Here is a 21,692-nt window from a genome sequence, read left to right as displayed (position 1 = left end):
ATTCTCGTAGTCATATAATAGTCGTATAATGTTTTACGACTATTATACGTCTCGTGGACGATTATATTGTGACTAGGTGTCTTAGTCGGATAATAATCGGTAATTAGTGTGACTATTAAACGACTATTTTACGTCTAATTTGCTACCTAAATACGACTACTGAGCGACTACTTGTTTTGTCCGAATAAGAATTTGGTCATCGATTGTTGGGTTTCTTGTTTCTTGGTTATCGATTGTTGTTTTGTTGTTTCTTGTTTTCTCCTTTTTTATTTGAAATGCTAAAAAGATGAAAAGACTTGTATATATAGAAAATCAAGTACAAATACATATGTTCAAATATCTTGTTTATTACATAAACAACTTATTCAAATAAACATATGTTCAAGTAGAGTTTGGGCAAAGATAATCTAAGGATCATTAGGTGGAGGACTTGGTATACGTTCTGTGGTTGTGGTAGAGTGACTTGCCATGAAGTCCAAGAACTGCGGATCGGTTTGGCGTAGATACTTCTCGACTAAAGACAATTGCTCGAGCTTGTCCTTTTGCTCAGCTGTGACTCGGGATGACTCAGCTTCTCGGGCAGCAATCTCAGCATCTCTCTTCTCATTATATGCAGCCTGCTCTTCTATTTTCCTTTGAGCTTCCTGCAGCCGTTCTTCTAGGGCTTGAAAGGATGATGAGGAACCGGAGTGATTGCGGTTGGCGCTGCCTAGAGTGTCTTTTAGACATCCTAGTCCATAAGGATTGCCTCTTGAATCCTTTTCTGTGGACTGCAAGAAATAGAGAAGAAGCTCATTAGTGACAGAATATTAATTGGACTCTAAGACTCATAATTATACTAAAACATCTTACCTCGAGAAAGATGGCTGTATAATCATCTAGTGTGAGCTCCGGAGGTCGTGAAGAGCCATCAGAGACAGCAGAAGCAGACGCCTCTAGTGCTGACAGCCTATCTCTCACATTCTGCTGATAAGCTTGAGCAATCTTCTCCGACTTCTGATCAACAAATGAGCCATCCGACTTAGTGTGTGTTTCAATGAACACCTCACCAAGATGGACCGGTCTTCCCAACTTCTCTTCCTGCAAACACAAATCAATATCAACAGTAGTCACTAGACATAAGAACTCAACATACTCACAAGAAAACAGACTATATTGGATTGAAAACAGAAAACAGAAAACTCTAACTTATGAGAATCTGCAGAAACACTTACCAATTCATCTTGGATTTCTTGAAAAGATTTTGGCCCAGAGTAGTGGACGTGAGGACCGATACCGTTACGGTCAGAGAGACGAGCTTTGGAATAGGTCCGACTCCTTTTTTGTGCTGCTTCTGTGTCCCAGTAAGCACACATTGTTCCCCACAGCGTTTCTCCAATCCATGGAGGCTGCTCTCGAGTTGTCCTTGCGGTGCTAACCATGTCCTTCAAGCGCCTCTTGACGATCTCATTGAAGTAATATTGGACTGTCCCTGTTATTAAGGGATCCCAGTGGTGAGTTTTCTACAAAAAAAAGGAAGAAGTTAGTGAAACTACATAAACTTAACTTGAACAAGAGCAGATATAGAGGAAGCTTACCGCAAACTCTAAAAATAATCTTTCTCTTTTATCAACTGGCACACATGACCAGTTATAGAAGGGAGCATCGAATTTTTGTAAGAAAATTCTAGTGATCTTCCTAACCAAGCGAGATCCTCTGTCTCGAGTAAACCTCCAAACACATGCAACAAAGAAAGAAGTAAACATGTTACAAAAGTGAACAAAGTTATTTTCCCAAAAGAAATACAAGTCACACACGACTATAAACCATGTTCCACAATAGTACTGTCTCAACAATATAGCATCATTCACAATCAAAGCATCATCATTTGTGTAATATAGAACAACATAACACGAGTTTAGAACTGAACTAAACTAATGACCAAGAACTAATGTAATCACAACACAACACTCAACTATGTTTGACCGATTAACAACAGAGCATCAAACAACAATAAAACAGGCATTACTACATAAACTAATGAGTCTAGAACTAAACTTGACTAAATGCCTAACCCGAAAACACTAGCAACAGAAGAGCCAACAATGTTTCACAACACAACAGCCAACAAGGTTCACATTTTCGGTTTGATTCCAAAGCCAACAAAGAAAGAAGTAAACATGTTACAAAAGTGAACAAAGTTATGTTCCCAAAAGAAATACAAGTCACACACGACTATAAACTATGTTCCACAATAGTACTATCTCAACAATATAGCATCATTCACAATCAAAGCATCATCATTTGTGTAATATAGAACAACATAACACGAGTTTAGAACTGAACTAAACTAATGACCAAGAACTAATGTAATCACAACACAACACTCATCTATGTTTGACCGATTAACAACAGAGCATCAAACAACAATAAAACAGGCATTACTACATAAACTAATGAGTCTAGAACTAAACTTGACTAAATGCCTAACCCGAAAACACTAGCAACACAAGAGCCAACAATGTTTCACAACACAACAGCCAACAAGGTTCACATTTTCGGTTTGATTCACAACAGAGCATACAGAACAAGAAAACAGGGAATTTAAAGTGAACTTACCATTCGGTTTTTGGCCGGGGAATGGGAGACAACACACAACACCACGCTTCTCTGCCAGGCACAGAGAGAATGTCATTCAGAGCAACCACGGAGTCTTCTTGGAGCTCCGGCAACACTGCAGGAATGCCCTCTTGGAAGTTGTTGCCTTGAGACGAGGGATGACTGTGAGATGCAGTTTCTGGATCCGGCGAAAGAGGAGGGTCTTGCTGAGCAGTCTCTTGTGGTGGCAACGGATCTACACGCTGTGGTTGATTGGTGGAGTGTTGGAAGAGTTGCTGCGGTGGTGGGTAGTTACGGTAGTGGGGGGCAGAGGATGAGGCGCCGGCGCCGGCTCCTTGAGGCGGAATCGATGCAGAAACTTGAACCGTCGCCGCCGCCGGGGTGAAATCGTACTGCTGCGGTAGCGAAGAGGGTCTTCCAGCAGGCGTTGAACCTCCGGCTCTTTGAGTCACGTTTGGTGTGGTCTTACTCTTTCGAGATCCTCCACGACCGGCGTTAGGCATCCTCTTGGAGATGAGAGAATCGAGATGGATCGAAGAGGCAAGGGAGAGTTTGGCGAAGAAGAGAGAATCGAGATGGATCGATGTATTAGGGTTTGTTGGTGAAAGACGGATCGATTTAGGGTTAAGAAGAAGAAGAAGAAGAAGAAGAAGAAGAAGAAGAAGAAGAAGAAGAAGAGAATCGATTTAGGGTTACGAAGAAGAAGAAGAAGAAGAAGAAGATCGAAGAAGATCGAGGAAGAAGAAGAAGAGAGAAGAAGAGAAGAATCGAAGAAGTGGCTAAGTGTTTGGAACGAAGGAGAAATGAATCGAATTAGGGTTTTCAACACTGGAGTAGTCGTATATCAGTCGCATAATAGTCACTAAATCAATTGGGTTTGGGCTTCGACGATTAAAAGCCCAATAACTTACACCGTTGTCGCTGTGTAGTCGTATAATTGTCACCACTTAAGTTGGGTTTGGGCTTTGTGATTTCGAAGCCCAACAGCTAACAAGATAGTCGCTGTGTAGTCGTATATTAATCACCACCTGAGTTGGGTTTGGGCTTTGTTATTCGAAACCCAACATCTTACATGGTAGTCGCATAATAGTCGTAATTTCGTCACCTTATGCGTTTTAAAATTATTTAATAATTTTTTAATAATTATTCAAATACTTTTTCAAATACATCGTATATTCAAAAATTTATTCAAATAATTAATTATACATCTATTTCACACAATTATTATTCATTTTCGTCTTCTATTTCATCTTCATCCGAGGACGATAAATTACATCGGAATTCATCTTCTGGTTCAGCATCTCCAATATCGTAATCGAGGATGATTGGGGTTACGTCTCCTACCGGATAGTCTATTACAAGATCTTCAATTGTAGTCTGCAAAACAGGTTCATCATCCTCGGTTTGCAACAGTGTCGGATCAGTATTTTCATATTGTCCAGAAATGTTTCCCCTTGGATTGACCTTTAAAACACTGAGCCAAATGTTCTTTGGTTTCTTTGTATATGGATATGGAATATAACAAACTTGATCTGCTTGAGATGCTGTTCAAACATGTTATACATATATCAACAAAAATATATACAATATTATTTATTAATGAATTAGAAATTTTAAGTATACTTAATTACGTACCAAGAATAAATGGTTCGTATTTATTGTATTTCCTCGTAGATAGAACATCTACAACGCCACCATGGTTTCGGCGAGTTCCTCTCCCGATCTTTGGGTCATACCACTTACACTTAAAAAGTGTGATCCTCAAATTGACGATGCCCTCATACTCGAGTTCTATGACATCAGTTAAGGTACCGTAGAAATCTGCTTCATCAGATGAATCAGCGTAATTTTCACCTTTAACACATACCCCATAGTTACATGTCTTTCGTCCAGCACCGTGGGTTTGCGTATGAAACAAATATCCTCTTGTGAAATACATTGGCCAAGTTTTAACCTTGTTCAAAGGTCCTTGCACAATCTCTTGAACCCAAGTAGGAAATGGAGAATTAGTGTTCCAATATGTTACCTACATAATATAGATAAACAATATCAATATGATCTTAAATTAAATCACGCTAGCTACAAGAAAACAGACAAATAGTTACATTCATGAACCAAAATTACTGTAGACTTACATATTCTTTAACCCATAGATGATATTCTTCAGCTCTTCTGACGTAGAGTTCTTTTTCGGACAAGGATGGATATTTCGCAGAAAGATAATCCTCGAACATACTGTCTCAACAAACGAAGACAAATAAATCAAAGTGATCTTATCTATGAATAAATCAAAGTGATTAAAAATACCTCTCAAATGGTTTAAAATAGTCACAATTTCTTAAAACATATGCATGTGCATTTTGGTAATCTTTCTCTGAAAGCCATTCTACATGCATTGCACCACTTGGACGGCCGACCTGCATAAATATGTTAGGTACTCCAGGGACATGATATACATGAACTTCACCTTCATCGAATCTTGTTAACCTGCCACATATAATTGAATTAAGATCAAAGTAGTATAGCAACATGTTAAATAAATAAAGGTATTTACCTTGATTTCGTTTGTATATGATCGGTAAAGTAGTGCTCTGAAAAATAAGCAATCTCGTCATTGATATATGACTTAACAATTGAGCTTGCAGCATATCTTTTGTTCTTTGCTTTTCCTTTCAACTTTTTGAAAAACCTCTCAAATGGATACATCCACCTATATTGGACAGGGCCACCCAATTCAGCTTCGTATGGGCGATGGATAGGTAGATGTTCCATAACATCAAAAAATGATGGTGGAAAGATCTTTTCCAAGTTACAGATGATTAAAACTATGTTCTGTTTGAGAATTTGAACGCGACTTGTCTGTAAAGTTCTCGAACATAGGTCCCGGAAAAATGCTCCAATTCCTAAAATATATGTGGAAGTTAAATAATTACATAAAAAAATTTCTCCATAAAAAATAGTTAGAATTGTACCTGATAATGCAAGGTGGACATTCCGGTCAAGAAGTTCAGCAAAGATAAATGGAAGTAGTCGCTCCATAAAAATATGACAATCATGACTCTTCATGCCTGAAAACTTACCATTCTCCAAATCTACACAACTAGCCAAATCTGAAGAATAACCATCTGGAAATCTAACATCATGTTTCACACATTGAAATAAACTCTGTTTGGCTTGTTCTGTCAATGTATACGGTGGAAAAGGAGCTTTACCCGTACTATCAATATGTAAGCCTGGCCGAGAACAATATTTCTCAATATCCAATCTTGACATGATATTGTCTTTTGATTTACCCTTAACACCCAAGAGAGTGTTCATGATGTTGTCAAGAAAATTCTTCTCTGTATGCATAACATCAATATTATGTCGAAGATTGAGGTCCTTCCAGTAAGACAACTCCCACAATATGCTTTCTTTGTGCCAATTATGTTCCTTCCCATAGCCTCGCATCTTCTTTTCATGACCGTTCCCACCAACATCCTTCGTTTTGGGTGGATTTACACTAGCCAACCGCTCGTAATAAACTTGCTCCCCTGTCAAAGATTCGGGTGGATACTCGCTAGAAGCGTCTCTTCCTTTGAGAAAGTCTTTTTTGTTCCTACGAGATGGATGACCATGAGGAAGAAATCTACGGTGACAATCAAACCAACATGTCTTCCGTCCAATGGGTAGATAAAAAGACTTTGTACTTTCCATGCAAACTGGACAAGACAATTTACCATGAGTAGTCCATCCTGATAACATGTTATACGCGGGAAAGTCGCTAATCGTCCAGAGTAGTACTGCTTTTAGATTAAAATTCTGACTCAATGAAACTTCGTACGCATCGACTCCAGTACACCACAACTCTTTTAGCTCCTCAATAAGAGGTTGGAGGAAGACATCAAGACTAGCTCGAGGATGATTTGGTCCATAATTCAGAATGGTAAGAAATAAGTACTCTGTATTCATGCACATACCTGGGGGTAAATTATATGGAGTTAGGATCACAGGCCACAACGAATGATTACGAGACATGCCAAATGGATTGAACCCATCAGTACACAACCCGAGATAAACGTTACGGGGTTCTTCAGCAAACCGGGGATGTAACTCTTGGAAATATCTCCACTCTGCCGCATCTGAAGGATGATTCATTTCTCCCTCCTTTGATTGGTGCTCAGCATGCCATCGCATAGCCGCAGCTGTCTTATGGCACTGATACATTCTCTTCAACCGGTCTGCAATAGGTAGATACCACATACGACTATATGGTACTTTGGTTCTTCGACGGTCGTCCTTAGGCTTCCATCTTTGTGCGCCACAAAATCGACATTGATCTTCTTTTTCGTCTTCTTTCCAAAATAACATACAATTGTTTTTGCAAACATCAATCGTATGATATGGAAGTCCTAAATTGTGCATCAACTTCTCGGTCTGGTAATGTGAAGTGGTAGCCTGGTTTCCTTCTGGTAAAAAATCTGTAAACATCTCGCAAACGGAGTCCACCAACTTTTCACTCATATTATACTCCGCTTTGTTGTGCATGAGTCGAGATGCTAATGATAACTGCGACTGCCCTTCACGACAACCATCGTACAATAGATTATTTGCACCTTCTAACAAGTCGTAGAACTTATTTGAATGGTTACGGACCGGCTCTTCCACATTCTGATAACTACCATCATGATGATAGCAATCATCATGACCCACGTTATCATCATACCCCACATTAAAATTAAATGCATCGTTCACCATATCCACATATGGGTCTTCTACAACATTACCCACTTCTTCATGATTCTCACTAAAATACGTCCTATCCGTGTAACTAGTTCCGATATCCATATTCAATTCTTCTCCATGCTTATACCAAACATAATAATCAGGCATAAATCCTTGACTAAACAAATGACTACTAACTCTTCTACCCGAGATGATGTGTTTTTCATTCTTGCATACACTACAAGGACAATGAAATTTACCTCGACAACTCTGTACTATAGGCTGACTATTAGCGAATGTCATGAATTCCTCAACTCCTGCGACGTATTCGGCTGACAAATTCCCCGTCACTTCATCGAATCTCTTGTACATCCAATCTCGATAGAAACCGCCACTACCGCCATAATTGTAGTTTTCCGCCATTATAGAATAAACAAAATTTCTATTGTTTTCTTGTTTTTTTCTTTTGATTGTTGTTTTGATTTGTTTGTGAAAGAAGAGTGTCGTGAATTTTGATTATATAGACGAATTTTTATGACTAATTTACGACTACAACAAACAAATTAGGTGTACCTACTTGGCAATGCGGAAAACGTTTTCCAACAACTTAATGCGACTATTCTGCGATTCAGTTGCGACTAGTTTACGATTACAGATATGTGTCGTATTTTAGTCGCCGATTGGGCGACTAACTTCCGCAGTCGGAAACTGTAGTCGTCCATTTGCGACTATGTAACAACAAACGTTTTTCTAATATAATATAATCGTTAAATAGTTGTTACTATACGAGTATTTGCCGACTAACATATTTAGTCGTAAAATAACGACTAATTGACTACTAATGTTCATGTTGTCGTATATGCGTCGTAAAACGGTCGTGACGTAGTCGTCAAAAACGACGACTACATTTGTTGTCGCTTTCTGTAGTCGTTGTTTATCTGTTTTCTTGTAGTGATAATAATACATGGATTAACAATTTCTTTTATGTACATGGATTTCAACTCTATAGTTTTATGATTGTTTTCAAATTCAAAATCGGTAATAATAATACTTGGTACCATCTTCATTAAGTTTTATGATTGTTTTCAAACTCAAAATCAATAGGTAATAAGTGGATTAGCTTATGTTATTTATACTTTATTATCCACCACAATTTTGAAGTGAGATTTATAACAAACCGTTTCAAGATGATAACTCTAACATTGAACTTAATCACACTCTAGAACTAGCAATAAACGACACTTGAAACATTTTATTTGGGTTAACAAAACCAAACTGTAATTATACCATATTAAATTCTATAAGTTTTTAAATCAAAATCGAATAAGAATTATTGGCTAATATCATTTATATATTATTCTATATCTTATTTCGTGAATTCTATCATTATATAAAAAGATACATTTTTCAGTAACGTTAAATTCAATGAAAACGATTGTACATGTTTTATCTCAAACGTTTGTGTTAGTTATGGAAAGACTACATGATTGTAACGTAAAGTTGCTTTCTTTCTTTTTTTTTGTCTTGCAAATGCCAAAATACCACCGAATGGTAGAGCCACTGGACAAGAGAGACTCGGCAATGTTCATTGATCTAATTTATGAGTTTACATAGTTTTAAACTTAATTGTTAATGTTTATATATATATTGAACATAATTACTTTTTCATTTGATACAGATAATTACATTTTTGTAAGGACTTTAGTTCAGTACACTTTTATAGTGAGATTTGAGGTTATCAACTTCTCGGATTGGTTTGGAGCATCTAAGATAATCCTAATGCTCTATCACTTTCTTTGTAGAGATAAGAGCTATACAATGAGTTTCGATTCGGTTAATTCTCTCCACAAGATAAATAATGTGCATCGATCTTTTAGGTTTTAGTTCAGACTTTTTTTTTCGGTTTTGGTAGTTCCTAGTTAATTCACATATTAGAGATTTATTAGTTTGTTTTCTAAGTTTTACTTTATCATTTTATATTTTTGGTTGTTTGTATGTTTTATTTTTCTGGAATTTCGTTCTGTGAGGATATCTAAATATTTTTTTCTGACTTTTATTTTAGAGAGAATATTAATTATTCCCGATGATATATCGTTGTATGTTATAAAGTTATATTAATACTATTCAAATGATATGAGAGTTCGATCCATACTTTTCTAATATGGTATCAGAGCCCGATCTACACATACTCAATCTAATCCATATCAGTTCGGCCCAATACTTGCCCCATCGATCCATGCTCGAATAAATCAAGATTAATGGCTAGAAAAATCATCATCTTGAGAGATCGTATTAAAAATATTTTACATTAAAAGTTGAGTAGGATTTTAAGTGGTATATATAAGATATGAATTTGTATACCTATCGCCGATTAGTTTTAGGTTGAAAGTTTACAGTTTAATAAAAAAATGGTTTGGTAGTCTTCTATTTGTGCCGAGTCATGCCTTGATTATTCTATGAATTGATATTTTTGTCGATCTGAAAGAAGGAACACGAGGAACATATGGTTAACAGCTTAAACACTATTTGTTTATTCATCGACGTGTATTGCATTTTCTTGGTAGCTTTTCTTCTACGATATGTTATTCCTAAATCCTAACCACCTTATAATTTATATCATTTTTCTCTACAAGATTTTTTTTTGTTAAATATTTTCCTCTACAAGATATAGCTAGCTATTTTAATTTTATATAATCAAAGCATCTATTCCACGATATGTTATTATGTTATCCTTATATTCTAACCACCTTATAATTTACATCAATTTCCCTTACAGGATAGCTATTTAGCCAATCATATCATTTTCTTTAATGTTATTTTGATAGTTTTCCAGAGTCCTGTTTTATACTCCTAGTATAATTTTAATTCATAGCATATAATTTGTGAAGTCCTAGTTGGATAACAGTAATAAAATATTTGTTGGGTGAATCTTCAATATACTTAATTGTTTTACCTTTTTCGACCTATAGCTTATATATGTGAATATTGAAATATATTTTCGTAATATGCCTCATATTCTGAATTTACTTTTGTATAAACAGGTATAAATATATATAAATATTGAAAGATATTTTCGCAATATGCCTCATATTCTGAACTTACTTTTGTATAAACAGGTATAAATGTGAAATATGTTTGAATGTTTTTATAGAATGTTGTTATAGCTATGACTGATGGTATAGAAAATGAAATTCAATCTTTCAAATTTAAATTATAAGAAGTAGTGCAAGTCTTTCTTTTTTTTGGTCCACATAGAAATTTTTTTTAACCCAAGAACAATAGGATTTAAAGCCCTTCATGCTTACTATATATATATATATATATATTTTTGGGGTTAAAATTCATGCTTACTAGCTAGTTAGTTTAGGTAATGTGACTTGATTAACGATGTCAGTTGTTAAAGCCACTAGGCCAGAAATCATTATAGCAAAAGTGCATCGTGAATGTGCTTGCGGTTGTTGGAATGTTCGAAAACAAGCATTTGCGTTTATAAACGTTAATAAACACAGTTTATGCGATTGATGTAAAGATTGGAAATAGATAAGTTATTGAAACAATTTTGAATAGTAGTCGATAGCATGTGGTGATGATTTTTCAATAGTATTTGTTATACGTGAGTGTGGTAGATGTTAAAATCAGGTGTGGTGATTTTAGTATCTCACAAAAAGATTGCAATTAAAAAAAACATAAATAAACAAAATATTGAATTAAATTATATAAAAATAGAAATAAATCAAGAAAAGATAACGGTACGGTGCTTATTACTGATGTTGAGTTAAATTTTTTTTTTTTAACAATCGATATTAATTAGAACTCAAAAAAAGTTAATTTCGAGGAATATTGTTTATATATGTGGTATGATTCGGTTTGATACGAATCTTTTGTGTCAAATTATCTGTTTTTTTATTTGTATTACAAGAAATTAAAGATAAATGTAGTATGATGCAGATCGGTACGAATCTTTCATGCTAATTATCTGTTTTTACATTTACACTATGAAAAATTAAAAAAAAAAAATTGTGCTAATTGAATTACACAAAAAATGAAGAAGTAAATGTCGTAGCTAAAATTTATGGGAAACAGAAGTGTCCCCATTTTTGGCTGTGCTCTGTCCTAATTATGCATAACATTACCTAGTTATTACAAAAACAAAACCTTTTTTGATGAAAATTTGTCAATTAATATATTTACCTTTTAACTAGAGTATATGGATATTATATTATCTTGTGTGACAAGTTTCGAAATTGCATTTTACATTATGCTATTCTAAAATTATAGTTTTAAAATGTTCCAAAGATCTGAAAATAGATACACCTTTCATTAAAGGGAAAAAACCCTAGTAGCCTCCTTCTCTCTCGCTTAGTGCCGCTTCTCTTCTGTTCAAAACTTGGCCGGCGCGTGGCGGCTCTCATAGCGCCGGCGTCGGTCCCTCATGTCTTAGTTTTAGTCTGTAGTCTTTGCTTTCTCTTCGGTGTGGTTGCGTGGTGGTTCGACGAGAATTTTGATGTCTGCAATTTTGGTTTTAGATCTGCAATTTTGGTGAGGGAGCTCTTAATTGATGGATTTGGAGATTATTAGAGAGGTGAGTTGCTTCTCTGAGTGGTGTCTTGGAGCTTAGATAACGGATCTATCAGATCCTTTGCTACTGTGGTTGTTGATGGACACTCTCGACGGTATGGTTCTTCCCCTCCCAGATCGGATTTGAACTTTTGTGGCTTAGTCTCGTTGTCTCATTGTTCTTCTTCTATATTACATGTTTGTTTGGGAGACTTGTATCGATGGTGGTGACTCTGTTTGTGGATTATATCTTTAGATCTTTGCTCTACCTCTCTATTGTGTCCTCTTACTTGTTCGGAGTTGCATTTTGGACTGGTTTCGTTCTTGGTGTTGGCCACTTTGATGGTATTTCGTTGCTGAGCTACCTACTAGCCTATCTTGTTTGGAGTTAGGTTCTAGGCAAAGCAATGGATTCGTTCTCTAGTTCTTCTCTGGGGGACGTCATCAGCTTTTTGTCTGTAGGTGTGCGGAAGCTGCATTCGACGAGGGCCCGCGTGTAAGAACTAGTGATCTTAATTGGCTTATCTCTTGTCGATCTCCAAGGCTTTTGTCTTGTCCCTAGTGCATTTGCTATCTCGGTTTGGTTGGTGAGGTGTGATGGTGTTTGTATTTGTGTCTCTCGTTCTGGTGGCTTCTTGCTTTCCTCCCTGTCGGATTGCTACTGGTTTGACTTCGGTGTGAAATCTTTCCGATCTTATTGGTGCTTCCGACGTTCACCGTTTCTTTGGGGAAGCTTTGTGAGAGCTTTTGGTTCCTTTGCGCAATTTTAGTGCTTAAATCTTCGTTTTTTCTTAACGGTTGATTTTTTTTAGATATTTGTTTCTTTGTTTTCATTGCTGGTCTAAATAGTTTCTCCGTTTCTTTGGGGCTTAGCTACCCTCTTTTAAGCTTAATTTCTCGAGACATTTTGTTGGTCTGCCGGCTTTTATATTTGAAATGGTATCCTACTTTGGTTTCTTAATAAAATTCTGGCGACAAAATTTTTTTTTTTCGAAAGATCTTGTCATAAATATTTCCTACTGCCTTTTGCAATACGTTACAATGTTGACAATTAGTAAAATTCCTCATTTTTTCCTTAAGAAAATATATAATACCAAATGATGATGATTCCACGTATAGATGTCTATCTCATTGCGATACTATATTAATATAAATCAATTTCTTCCAATTTCTGACCATCATATTAGTATTATATTGACTTTTATATTTGGTCTGCATTAATTATATGTTCCCCATAAATAGTTAGCAAATCCGGTTCGGATATGTAGGTCCAAAGCCTTTTGTATTTTTATCCACGCAAATTTTTCTTGAATCGTACGTAAATATTGAATTCCACGTTTCCATATACAAAACCAAATCAAATATAATTACTTTTACAACAACCCCATTTACGATTTGAGAAACAAAAACGTAAATAACTTACGAATTTTCATGTTCTTGAATCTTTTCAGCAGGAAAATAGTAAAATAACTCAATGTTTTTATGGAATAATTAAAAAAGAAATAGAGAAAACTGTTTAATTTTCAAATTATTCCAAATTTTGTTAGAAAAGAAGTTGACCTTGAATATCTAGTTTGATTCTCTATTTGAGATAGCTATTTATCCCTTTTAGTTTTTAGGTTCATAAAAATGTACAGTTTTGTACTTTGCACATTATCAAAAATGTAGAAGAAAAGTAAATTATTGATTTGATTGGTGACTTAAAATTATATAAATTTGTTTTACAGATAAAAAAACTATAAACAATACCAAAATAATTAAAAATAATACTAATAAAAATTAGAAAATAACGACTTTACATGATATTTTTGGATATCAGCTTTGAATGGTAATTCATTATCAAAACACTACAGTTTGTATATGTTTGACAATTATCATTCACAAAATTTTTATCAAAAACATTACAAAAATTTTTAGTAGAAAACTTTATTATACAACTTTCTCTGCTTATTTTTTTACAGTTTTACACTATTTTTAAAGCTCTTATAATTGTAGTTAACATCAAAAAAATTTGTACAAATTTGTATTACCAATCGGACTCATTATTTTTGCGATTAGTAATAACTAAAGAGGTATTAGTCCGATTCGGATCTAATATTGGACTTAAGACATTGGAACTTGGGACGACCTCGAATAAACCCTAACAACTTGGAGAGATAAATACATTTAGAGGCTGTCAATTTTCTAAAAAATTAATACAAAAATCATAGTAAATATATTATTATTAAATACCTAGTAAATGTACTGTCCACCTAACACTTCAAAAAAAGTTTGGTGTATCGGTCAAAAAAAAAAACTGGGCAACCGATAAAACAAGTTTCCAAGAAGAAAAACACAAACGCCAAATCAGCCCAAGTCACAAATCCGTCGTCGTTTAGTCCACGTAGACTTCACAAAGTCTACCTTTTTCACCGGTTATAACCGGTAAACTAAAATTCTCCTCTCTTTTACCAGTCCCGTTGAAACTCCGTTAAACTTTTCCGTTTCTCCGTCATTATAAATATCAATCTTCTTCACTCTATCGTTTTTTTTTTTTCCTTCTTCTTCCCTCTCCTATAAATCTCTCCGTCTTCTCTCTTCTCTCATTTCACGTCGGAGATCATTTTCTCCTCCTCCGCCTCCGCCTCCACCGCCACCGCCACCGCCGCCGCCGACGACTTTTCTCACTTACTCAACACCAGAGGTCTCTCTCTCACTGTTTCTTCTTCTCCTTTCTTTCGATTTCGTTTGGTAGATTTTTAGATCTGATTTTTTTCTGGTCTCTGTAGCTTTACTTGAAGTTGACTCTGTTTCTCGTTATAGATCTTGATCTGTTTATGATTTCGAATAAGAACAGCTTCAAGCATAATTTTATATTCGAATAAAAATTAGATGCAATGTGTTTATTTCGCGTGTTCCAACTACACGAGTTTTTTTTTTTTTTTTGGATTAGGAGTTATAACAATCTCATTGATCTTATTGTTTTGATTTTAGATCTTGGTTTAGTGTTATAATGGAAGGTGTTGGACTAAGAGCTGTAGGATCACACTGTTCTTTATCTGAGATGGATGATCTTGATTTGACTCGAGCTTTGGATAAACCAAGATTGAAGATCGAAAGGAAGAGATCGTTTGATGAAAGATCGATGAGTGAGCTATCGACTGGTTACAGTAGACATGACGGTATACACGATTCGCCGCGAGGTAGATCGGTGCTTGATACGCCTCTTTCTTCTGCTAGAAACTCCTTTGAGCCTCATCCTATGATGGCTGAAGCTTGGGAGGCTTTAAGAAGGTCAATGGTCTTCTTCCGTGGTCAACCTGTTGGTACTCTTGCCGCGGTTGATAATACTACCGATGAAGTCTTGAACTATGATCAGGTAAAACTATCGAAAAGTTTTCATGGTTTTATCTCAAAACGTTTCAAAATGTTTTTTTTGCGGTTGTTGTAGGTGTTTGTGAGGGATTTTGTACCGAGTGCGTTGGCGTTTCTGATGAATGGAGAACCGGATATAGTGAAGCATTTTTTGCTTAAGACACTTCAGCTGCAAGGTTGGGAGAAACGTGTGGATCGGTTTAAGTTAGGAGAAGGTGTGATGCCTGCAAGTTTCAAGGTGCTTCATGATCCTATCCGTGAAACGGATAACATTGTTGCGGATTTCGGTGAGAGTGCTATTGGACGTGTGGCTCCTGTAGATTCAGGGTTCTGGTGGATTATTCTTCTTCGTGCTTATACCAAATCTACTGGAGATTTGACTCTCTCTGAGACACCAGAGTGTCAAAAGGGAATGAAACTGATCTTGTCTTTGTGCTTAGCTGAAGGGTTTGACACGTTTCCTACACTGCTTTGTGCTGATGGATGTTCCATGATTGATCGAAGAATGGTATTAAAAGCAATCTTTGATCGAAACTGATTGTTGTTTCTTGTTTTGTTTGGCTATTAAGATTGATTTCTTTTTTTTCCTGTATTTGAAGGGTGTTTATGGGTATCCCATTGAGATCCAAGCGTTGTTCTTCATGGCTTTGAGATCTGCTTTGTCGATGTTAAAGCCCGATGGAGATGGCAGAGAGGTCATTGAGAGGATCGTTAAGCGACTTCATGCCTTGAGCTTCCATATGCGCAATTACTTCTGGCTTGATCATCAGAACCTCAATGACATTTACAGGTATAGTTATTTCATTTGCTTTAGATGATATGTAGAGTCACAAAAGATCACTATAACTTATAGTACATTTGTTTAAAAAGGTTCAAGACTGAGGAATACTCTCACACGGCGGTGAACAAGTTCAATGTGATGCCTGATTCTATACCCGAGTGGGTTTTCGACTTCATGCCTCTCCGTGGAGGCTACTTTGTGGGAAACGTAGGACCTGCCCATATGGATTTCCGGTGGTTCGCACTCGGTAATTGTGTCTCCATACTTTCTTCATTGGCCACTCCAGATCAATCCATGGCCATTATGGACCTCCTTGAGCACCGGTGGGCAGAGCTTGTAGGTGAGATGCCTCTCAAGATTTGTTATCCATGCCTCGAGGGCCATGAGTGGCGCATCGTTACTGGCTGTGACCCCAAGAACACACGGTGGAGCTACCACAATGGTGGATCTTGGCCAGGTCTTTTTTCTTTCCCTGGAGACTGATTGCATGAGACATTTCTTATCTCGCTTAACTGAGATTTTCGCTAGACCTAGCCATTAGGGTTTTTTTCGGTTTGATTTGGGTTTCAATTTTTTTTTGTAGACTGGCATAAGAACAGAAATATTCATTTAAGATAGTTTAGCTAGATTTTAGTTATAAAAACTCAGTACTTAGTTTAGCTACAGTTTGGTTGTGGTTTGGATTATTCATATGAACGTATAGATACATTTTAGTTTGGTTCAACTTTTGTATCTTATGATCGCATTTCTTTCTTAAATATATACATTTGTGGCAACCTTTGATATATTTTGTTTTGAAATGTTTTGATAGATTGAATAATGAACATCATGTTGTGTAGTGTTAAATTTGTCAATAAAATTGAATACAGAATCTGACCGCCTTTTTGTTTCTCTGCTCAATGTACAGTTTTGCTGTGGCAGCTAACAGCAGCGTGCATTAAGACAGGGAGACCGCAGATCGCAAGACGCGCGGTTGACCTCATAGAATCGCGTCTTCACCGAGACTGTTGGCCAGAGTATTACGACGGTAAGCTCGGAAGGTACGTTGGAAAACAGGCAAGGAAATACCAGACTTGGTCAATCGCAGGTTACTTAGTGGCGAAAATGTTGCTAGAAGATCCTTCACACATTGGTATGATCTCTCTTGAAGAAGACAAACTCATGAAACCAGTCATCAAGCGATCTGCGTCTTGGCCACAACTCTGAAAAACCGCTTTAGGTTTTTGTTCCGGTTCTAATATTTGCCACGATATGATTTTTTGTTGTTGTTGTTTGTATGATAATGTTATTGAAAACTTGTGCGGGGACATAGACTTTTTATTGATTGCTTTCTTTCTTGCTTTGCAAGTAAGGAAAAAGAAAATGGGAAAAGCTCGTTTGCCGTTTTTATCGAAATTACACCTTTTTTTTTAATAATTTGCATTTTGGCGCTATTGCAATATGAATATCTTTCAATAAGCTGAAATGACCGATTCTTATTGGTGTAATAGGTGAAATTATCTTTATTATAATCATGATTTGAAGTTAGCCTCCACTCAAATTCAATACCAAAAGCCTCACTCATTTGGTCGATTGATTTCAGTACATATATAATTAGGATAATGTAACACTATTCTAAATTAAACTTATCCATATAATGAGTATTTTACTCTTACGGTAAAAGTGTATTTGAGTATAAATACTTTACAATGTACACATTAAACACTTAATGAGAAATAATACGATTCTGTTATTTTTACTTTCTCTTTTTTAACTCTTGTTTCTTCAGCTTGAGTTTGTTATAGAGGAGAAAGAATCCTAATATTGTATCAGAGCTTCTCCGATCATGAGCTTCTCTTCAATCGAAATTCGTTCTCATTCATCTCTTTCAATTTCTTTCTGATTCATGTTGTATCATTTTCCTCGCGATTCTTCAATTCGTGTTCGTGAGTGAAATCTGAGTTTCTTCATTTTCATTTTCTGACCTAATTGCTTCCGATTCTCTTCTAAATCTCTTTTCAAAGTAATCTCTATCATCTTTTGATCTTCTTTCAACTATGGAATCAAATCCATTTCGTCCATCTTTTCTTGATGCAACATCGAACAATTTCAATCCGCAACATCACAGTTTTTTTTTTTTGAAAATAATGTTAAATTAGATTAAAAAAATAGTGTTTTTACTACAAGTGCAACGTATAATTTATATGAAATAAATTGAAATCAGAAAGTAGAATGAATAAGCTTTGTGATGTTAATCGACAAGTATAAATACTTTACAATGTACACATTAAACACTTAATGAGGAATATTACGATTCTGTTATTTTTACTTTCTTTTTTCTCTCTGGACTCTTGTTTCTTCGGCTTGAATTTCTTACAAAGGAAAAGGAATCCTGATAATCCATTTGACTAAATATCGACTATAGTCTTGTATTTAGTATAGTAAAACAAGATGATGTTTATTTAAATGATGTAAATAATTTTCTTGTCTCATTTATGTCAAAAATGTATATATTTCTATTTATTTAAATAAACTGCACAATAATCCTGGTTTTGTATTCTGATGGGCATCACTCGACGTTCATGTAGACAAAAGAAGAATGAGACTTTATTGTGAATTGATGTACATTGATTTTGTGTCAAACAATTAAACAAAAATATTTGTCGGCTAATACAATTCTTTGGAAAAAGAATCATTGGGTCATTGACTCATTGGCCCATTTCCCAAATCACATATCCAGCCCGAGTCGGCACGATACAGCATCGCCGGCCTTTTGGTATGGCACAACAAACTGATTTTCACGTGGTTTAAGTTTCTCCTTTTGGTAATATTAATACACGTGGTTTAAGTTTCTCCTTTTTTCTTCAAAATGTACACCATTTGACCGTTAAGTCAACATTTCAAGTTTTCTAAGCTAGCTATTTTACACCTCCATTTCTCACCGAAGCAAACTCTATTTATGACATTCCAATACACCAGCATATAATGTTCTCGACGAGGATTCCATCATGTCCAAAAACTGGTTTTCTAATTAGTGCTTTCACCGGAAAATCTACCAGAAAAAGTGGCTGTTAACACATTTGAAAACGGAGTAAGATCGTCAACATTTTTTTTTTTTCTTTATAACTTGTGAATATATATTACCTCGAAACGAAAAAGTTATTTACAAAGTCAGAAGACAGACATGCCCAAACAAAATTTAAAAGCTAAATTTGAAATACATTTAACTGAAACAGAAAAATTAACTATGGAAGAACCATTGAGACAAGAGTCTCCCACAACATTTCATGCAAAGACGAGTTAGAAGATTGTCAATATTAGTCACATGCTATGAGAGAAGGAAAAACAAAGCATTGAAAAAGTATTCTAAAATTATCGGAGGAAGAAATATTGAAGTACGATGTTGTAGGTGATCGGGGGCAAATTGATCTTGGAATAAGTAAGCATAAAACAGTAGCAGAGGCTTGGGAAGGCTATAGACAAAGACGACACAGATCTACTCACCTTCAGGCCATAGAAACAGCTCTCTTACAACAAAGAAACGATAGAACAGAGGATGAGGACATTGTTCTTTGGAAAGGTAAAAATGACGTATATAAGCCACAGTTCTTGACTAAAGAGACCTTGAATCATATGCGGACCATATCCATGGACGTTGATTGGTATAAGGGTGTTTGGTTTGGTCATTCCACGCCAAAGTACTCTTTTTGTGTTTGGTTAGCAGTTCTTAACCGACTCTCAACAGGAGACAGAATGACTCATTGGAATGGAGGTCAGTCAGCCGCTTGTGTGCTATGTCACAACGCTCCCGAAACCCGGGATCATCTCTTCTTCTCCTGTGACTTTGCTTCGATAGTTTGGAGTAACTTAGCAAGAGGAATCTATGGAGACAGATTTTCTACACATTGGCAAGACCTGATACAAGCCATCTCCGGCTCTTGGATGACACCGCTTGACAGTTTCTTTGCGCGATATCTCTTTCAAGCCACGGTACACACCATTTGGCGCGAAAGGAACGGAAGGAATCATGGAGAGAAACCAAACTCAGCAGCTCTTTTAATCAAATGAATAGACAAACAAACTCGGAACCAGCTTTGTTCGATCAAAGCAAGTGGAGATAAGAGATATGACAAGGGCTTACAAGCTTGGTTTGCGATGAGAGAATGAGAAACAATTTTTAGATTGTATTCTAGTTTTTGCTCCAGTTTTTTCAACAAAATGTTGCACATAGATGTAAAAACGCTATTTTTTTTTTGGATTTAATTTAACATTACATTAAAAAAAAAAAAAAAAAAAGTACGATGTATATCACAAGATTATAGAAATACGAGATTCTATGTATCTAGGTGGTATCAAAGAGAAGTGAAAGGTTGAGGAAACTTTTTACAAGAAATGTAAAATGGGATGAGTGAAATTAAAGGGAATGAAAGAGAGTAGAATTGTTTTTTGGATGAGAACTCATGAGATCATACCTACACACAAGACCAACCCAAAGCTAAAACCTGTAAAGCATGGGCTTTTTAGGCAGTAGATGATTCTAAAACAATTTAAAAGCACCATTTTAGAGATATATATGGTCGAAGAGTGATTAACACTTTCACTCTCTCACCATTTTATTTTATTTTTAACGTCTTGCCTACACATTTAAAACATTAATTGGTTGATACTTTTATACTTTTTTAAGCAATTAAAATAATTTATTTAAAAATAAATGTATATAAAAAAATATTAATAGTTTATTTCTTAGATACTCAATGAGTCTCCATCCAATGAAGGTGCTCTAACAGAATCTTGAACAAGGCTACATACTATATGGTCTTGTAAATGAACATTTTCACTTTTTGGAGAGAACAGAGACAAGACAATGGACCGTGGGAGGATCCAGAGTTTCAGACCAAACATCACGTTTTTTTATCACTCGCTTCTTGTACTTCTTCAACTATCTCTGACTGTTTTACTGTTTTCTTTCACTGCTAATGCTTACACGTGCATCTGTCTCAACAATTATTTTTCAGGAAAATAAAAAATAAGAGAGATTATATATACAGTTCAAAATATAATTGCATATATATATATATATATATATATAAATTATATAAAATATACTGTTCAAATATAAAGTTTTTTTTATAGTGGTTTGGTTTCACTTTCATTGTTATCTATAATTTAGCTCACGGTGCGTACATGTAACTTACATTAAGAACAGCCAAAAAGCTCAAGCTCGTGTCCAAATTAAGATTCCGAATGGTATAGCTAGCAATATAATATATTATATGGTTTTGGATTGATAAAAACATAAAACCTAATAAAGGAATTTAATTGATATAAAAAATGAAACAATAATACAGTCTAAATATTCAATTATGAATTAAAATATTGCAATAAATCAGTTAATAGGCATTAATACTAATATGATTATACATACATGGTTAATCACTAAGAGCAACGTGAATATCAATAAACTAATTGATTTACTACGCTTGCATAATTATTTTCCTTAAAACTTTTTGATTTCGAATACTTTGTTAACACCCTGATACATGTGCATATAACATAGTAGGCTGAAATTGGACTATTCTTAGACAGTTTTCACATCTAGAATGAGATGTATAGGTTTCGTTGAGAAAAATTGTAGTTGAGATGATTAGTTATATATAACCTATGTCTGTGGGTGCTAATTTGGCAGATGGGAAAAGAATTGAAGCCTTTATATATAGTC

At 35.4% G+C, this 21,692-nt stretch overlaps 1 protein-coding gene and 3 pseudogenes across 6 annotated transcripts; 2 read left to right on the top strand and 2 right to left on the bottom strand.

Moving 5' to 3' along the window:
* Positions 1-407: 407 nt before the first annotated feature.
* Positions 408-3,101, bottom strand: AT1G35600 (annotated as a pseudogene; the record flags this gene model as incomplete). Its single annotated transcript has 1 exon — positions 408-3,101.
* A 721-nt stretch (positions 3,102-3,822) lies between these two features.
* AT1G35590 lies at positions 3,823-7,725 on the bottom strand (annotated as a pseudogene; the record flags this gene model as incomplete). Its single annotated transcript has 1 exon — positions 3,823-7,725.
* Positions 7,726-14,331: 6,606 nt separating this feature from the next.
* Positions 14,332-17,578, top strand: CINV1 (cytosolic invertase 1). 3 transcript variants are annotated; one of them, NM_179419.4, is made up of 6 exons: positions 14,332-14,542; positions 14,833-15,217; positions 15,290-15,721; positions 15,813-16,003; positions 16,084-16,451; positions 16,902-17,578. In NM_179419.4, the coding sequence occupies exons 2-6, from the start codon at positions 14,852-14,854 to the stop codon at positions 17,198-17,200; spliced, it is 1,656 nt and encodes a 551-aa protein (NP_849750.1). In that variant the 5' UTR covers positions 14,332-14,542; positions 14,833-14,851; the 3' UTR covers positions 17,201-17,578. The 3 variants fall into 3 exon arrangements, with proteins under 3 accessions (NP_849750.1, NP_174791.2, NP_001031143.1); NM_103255.2 differs by having other exon boundaries at positions 14,396-14,542; positions 14,845-15,217; positions 16,902-17,456; NM_001036066.2 differs by having other exon boundaries at positions 14,397-14,542; positions 16,084-16,926.
* Positions 17,579-19,220: 1,642 nt separating this feature from the next.
* On the top strand, positions 19,221-20,041 carry AT1G35570 (annotated as a pseudogene; the record flags this gene model as incomplete). Its single annotated transcript has 2 exons — positions 19,221-19,272; positions 19,383-20,041.
* Between the last annotated feature and the right edge of the window lie 1,651 nt (positions 20,042-21,692).

Source organism: Arabidopsis thaliana (assembly GCF_000001735.4).
Source record: "Arabidopsis thaliana chromosome 1 sequence".
NCBI classification, from domain to species: domain Eukaryota; kingdom Viridiplantae; phylum Streptophyta; class Magnoliopsida; order Brassicales; family Brassicaceae; genus Arabidopsis; species Arabidopsis thaliana.
The sequence above is the reverse complement of the archived record's forward strand: the minus strand, read 5'-3'. Positions and strand labels throughout refer to the sequence as shown.